Source organism: Octopus bimaculoides, chromosome 4, assembly GCF_046866305.1.
Source record: "Octopus bimaculoides isolate indiv1 chromosome 4, ASM4686630v1, whole genome shotgun sequence".
Classification (NCBI taxonomy): domain Eukaryota; kingdom Metazoa; phylum Mollusca; class Cephalopoda; order Octopoda; family Octopodidae; genus Octopus; species Octopus bimaculoides.
This window is the reverse complement of record NC_142931.1, coordinates 139,010,573-139,015,572: the sequence shown is the minus strand read 5'-3', so window position 1 is coordinate 139,015,572 and position 5,000 is coordinate 139,010,573. Positions and strand designations below refer to the sequence as shown.

The 5,000-nt window shown below is 35.8% G+C and overlaps 1 protein-coding gene across 3 annotated transcripts in view; it reads left to right on the top strand.

The window, feature by feature from the left end:
- Positions 1-290: 290 nt before the first annotated feature.
- Positions 291-5,000, top strand: part of LOC128247639 (chitin deacetylase 7-like) — a 63,201-nt gene continuing 58,491 nt past the window's right edge. Inside the window, exons 1-2 of one of the 3 annotated variants that reach the window (XM_052967519.2) lie at positions 291-766; positions 874-985. In XM_052967519.2, the coding sequence (XP_052823479.1) occupies positions 922-985 (64 nt within the window). In that variant the 5' untranslated portion in view covers positions 291-766; positions 874-921. The other 2 variants (XM_052967520.2, XM_052967518.2) reach the window with 2 other exon arrangements.

Sequence of the window (5,000 nt, the reverse complement as noted above, 5' to 3'; positions counted from 1 at the left end):
TAATCCTTTCTACTATAGGCACAAGGCCTGGATTTTGTGGCGAGGGGGATTGTCAATCACATGGGTTAAAGAAAGATGATGGGGCAATCTATATGTTGGACTCGATTAATAGATCCGTTCTCCACGCGAAAACACCTTGCGAGCTTTAGGTGCAGAACGGTTTCATCGCTTCCCGCGCATCTCGAACCGGTTTGACTGACAGCCCTTTCGTGTCTGTAGAATTTATTTCGAACCGTTAATGTCATTCAGTTTCACTACCTGGTCAAGGGTTTATGGAAGTTATCCATTGCCCCGGCCAAAAATACCTCCGAAACAGACTGAACGGAGCATTTTCTTTAACGACCATATTTTTCTCTTGCCCGCTTCCAGTTTCCCAATGATTGTTAACGTGTAACCTGTGCTGACCACGTTGGCAGCCAGGCAGAAAGCTGTGGGTATATGACAACATTTCAGATGGTTGGCGCCCAGGAAGTTATTAGACGAACGAATTAAATATCTTTTGTGGTAGGGTTTTAGGAAACAGAAATAGCCTTCACCGTCACGACTATTGTAGTGTTAATTTTATTTAGCAAACATTAAGATATGAAATTATTCCCGTCCCCATCTCATATCCTCTGCCATTCTGTTAATAAACAAATACACATTGTGAGCTGCTGAATTATGTAAATAACTTAAACGTTCATGCTATCCAGGATATACCCGATATTTGCGTAACTAGTACACAAAATAACAAATAATGTCTAACTGATAAAAGCTCTTAAAACCCGTAAGAAATAATCACATATAAAGTATATATACGCATTGTTTTCATAACGTATATAGACGCTCTCAAACTATATAAAATACATTAATTTGCTTGCTTTTTTTCTTCAGCACGTACGCTCGTATCAGTCTGATTTGAAGAAGTCTTCAAAGAGAACGATGGAACACAGCATTCACTTTTTTCTGGTGCTTCTCAGCGTATTATCTCAGTCGTTGCCAATTGGTGAGTATAAAATATTTTACATCATAATTTACAATATGCAGCTCGATAACCATTGCAGCCAAAATATACTTTAAGTTAAGAAACTACAAAGCTTTTACAACAGAATCAACATACGTGTTGACGGCCAAGTGTTACAGGCTGTATTCTCGAAACGCATGGGGAATGCATGGTTCACATACTATTTTAAATAAATCCAAGATTAAAATTATCGACTTTAATGAAATTTTTAATTTCTTCACCAAGAATAAATGTGAGGATGACCCATTAACTGTCTCACTTCTTTTTACTTCAACTGACTCAACCCCAAAAATTAATTGATTCATTCGTCTAACTTTCTTTAAGAACTATATTGATGTATAATATGTATAATATAAATTCATTTGTGAAGTGAAGTAGAAAATAAATATTTTCACTTTGTGACTATCCTAACTTATTTGAAAAATTATATCCTCTATAGGATTCTAACAACGGCTTTGATAACAAATATTTACCAACAGATTTTCTAATTTATAATTTCTCTCGAGTGTTCCGTCAACTTTTATTCCTAGATTCCGAAAGCACAACGAGGCAACAAAGTCACAATTGAATTTTTGAAAGGCCAGGATGAGCAAGTACTATTCGATTCCAAGCAGTTGCATGCAACCTTTCAGCTTCTCTGTGCTGGTCTGTTTTGGGTTAACGATGGGTTGGAGGCATTGGTGGACTTCAAAACCTACCTCGGTGGCCTACTGCAACAGTTAGCAGAAAATGGGAGGTGCTGCAAAAAGCCGATAACAGCAATAAAGTTTCAGGAGATGAGCGGTTGTATTAGGGCAAATCATGCTATACGTGCTCGGCAGCGTCTTCACAGACGTCTGCCGCAACTGGTAACAGAATGGGAGAATTTCCAGTTCTATGAGACAAGAAGAAGGTTAATGGTGCCGAGAAAGGGTGTGATAAAAGGGGCAATAATCGACAATTGTCGGCTCATAATTTTGTTGAATGCAGATTTTAATATTTTGGTCTCATCAATTTCGATCAGTCGAAGGCTTTCGATAGTCGGTAACTATCCTCAGAGCAGCCTGTTTTGGTCCTGTTTACAAACGCTGTACCGTACCAATGTACAGCGGCATCTGATCAGTGTCAGAGTTAATGATGGCCTCTACAGATTGTTTCATAACCGTTGGTACAGGATGTTCTCTCTCACATTTTTGTTTCAGCTAAACATTATGTTAGCATATAACTCTGCATGTTATCATGATTTTCCGGTATTATCGCATTAAGACTCCTATTTTCAATTCAGTGAGGTGATAGTTCAGTTTTGTACGTTACGTTCTCGCACAACTTTCGATTCAAATATTCGGTTGCTACACAAATATTGGTGCACAAAGATATGTCGTCTGAATGCATTTTTAATTTTCAAACACACCCCAACCTTTGCAAAGTGATGATCTTCTGTGACATGTTTCAACAAATGCAGCGATATATATATGTATATAAATATATATAATGATAATAATATTAGGGATAAAAATCCATGGATTTTCATGGATGAGTTCATGAACTTTGGTTCTTTTCTCTAAATTATATATTTATGTTATATATATATATATATATATATATATATATATATAGCTGATGAAGGATATGTTCTCTATGTGGCCTGCTTGTTTTTTGTACTTTGTTTATCATTTTGTCTATGTTTTTTTGCAACGTCATGTACCCAGATATGTATCTATATGTACATGTAGATGGAGGTATGTACATACATGTACATATATATGCATATACTCATATATTATTTGCATATATATATATATATATATATATATATATATATTATAATTATTATCATCATTTTAATCTGCGGCAAATCTAGATAATTGATAATAACAACATTCCTGTGCGATCAGGCGACAAAAGAAGTGTCACACCATTTATTATTATTATTATTGTTCAGTAGTTTTATTTTTATAACGTGCTTTCACTTCACTACCGAGCGCAGCTATTATTATTATTATTATTATTATTATTATTATTATTATTATTATTATTAATATTATTATTATTATTATTATTATGAATATTATTATTATTAATATTATTATTATTATTATTATTATGAATATTATTACTATTATTACTATTATTATTAATATTATTAATATTATTACTATCATTATTATTATTATTTTATGTTTGACTTTTGTTTTGCATTTGTACAAGTTGGATCCAAGTCTCACCCAGAGACCTCAAGAGACAACAAGTTAGAAGTTCATGTAGGTGTTATGCTTAGGGTACCATATATTTGGATTTGTACAGTTTTGTTCTAGTGAATATTTAAGAAGCCATAAGAAAATTATCTGTTTGCTTTAAAATTTGAGATCACATAGACAGTATTTTACGTAGGATATGGGCAGTTCCCATGAGCACTATCTTTTGAACTTCAGCCATTTTGGGGTTTCCTGGTATCTGATCTAGGTAGTAATCAGCCCGTTTCGCTGTCATTCCCAGGGCACCTATGACAATAGGTATTGTTTTCGTCTTCAGATTCCACATTTTGCTAATTTCTATTTCAAGATCTTTATATTTGCTCAGTTTTTGGTAGGTCTTGACAGATACGTTTATATCGATTGGGACAGTCATATCAATGAGGAGGCATGATTTTTGTCTGAAGTCTTTCAGTATGATGTCTGGCCTATTTGCGTCTATCTTTCTGTCAGTTTGAATGGTGAAGTTCCAGAGGAGTGCAATGTGATCATTTTCAAGTACTGGGGGTGGTTTGTGTTCCCACCAGTTTTTATCATGGGGCAAGTCCAGGTTTTTGCATATTACCCAGTGAATATATTGTGCAGCTCTATCATGCCTGTTGAGATACTCTGTAGGTGCAAGCAGACTGCACATGGAGACAACATGATCGATGGTCTCATTTTGTTGTTGGCATATACGACATAATGGGGAGCTGCCGTTCTTTAATATGTTGGCCTGGTAGTTCTTTGTAGGTAGGCATTGATCTTGGGCTGCTATGATAAACCCCTCTGTTTCTGATTTCAAGCCAGAGGCCATTAACCATTGGTGGGTAAGGGCTTTGTCAATATCTGCATTATTCGCTCTCTTTGGGTATTTGCCATTGAGAGGTTTTCCATGCCATTTTTCAGTCATAATAGCTAAGGCAGCAATTTTAGCACGGGTTTTCAAGCGCTTAGCTTTTTCTGCAGGTGTTTCTAGTTCGTCTAATTCTTGAATTTGTTGCAATTGGAATTCACTTAGATATTCCTTTGCCTGTTTTGTTACTGAGTAAGATGCTTTCTTGCTTTCATATTTTAAGACAAGTTTTAGCATCCAGTCCTCAGAGTTTTTCAGATAGGTGTCTAGGCCAATTGTGGCTACTTTCATTGATAATGCCAGCTGTAGAAGTCCTCGGCCTCCTTCTTTTCTTGGCAGATAAAGACGTTCTATATCTGCCTTAGGGTGGTGCATTCTATGCATTGTCAACAGTTTTCGTATTTTTCTGTCAACATTACATATTTCAGTAATTGACCAGTTAACGATGTTGAAACTGTAAGTCACGACTGGTATGGCTAGAGCATTGATCGCTTCGATCCTGTTTCTCGCGTTCAGCTCTGTCTTCAGTATTGCTCTCACCCTGCGATAACATTCTCTTCTGATCCTTTCCCTCATCACTGAGTGCTTGATATTGTCCCCTTCAATTACCCTTAGGTATTTGTAGCTCTCCGCTGGTTCTAACTCTTTTATGACATTTTGCTGGTCAAGGTTCACATTAGATGTATTTGTCATTTTTCCTTTGATAAAGGTAGCTTTTGCACATTTATCAAGGCCAAATTGCATCCTGATGTCATCACTGAATTGTTTAACAATCGCTAGTAGGCCTTTGAGTTGTTGGTCATTTTTTGCAAAGAGCTTTAAATCATCCATGTAAATGAGATGATTTATATTTTTATCAAATATTTTATAACCATACTGTGCATCATTGAGCAATTTTGAGAGCGGTATTAGGGCTAGACAGAAGAGGAGT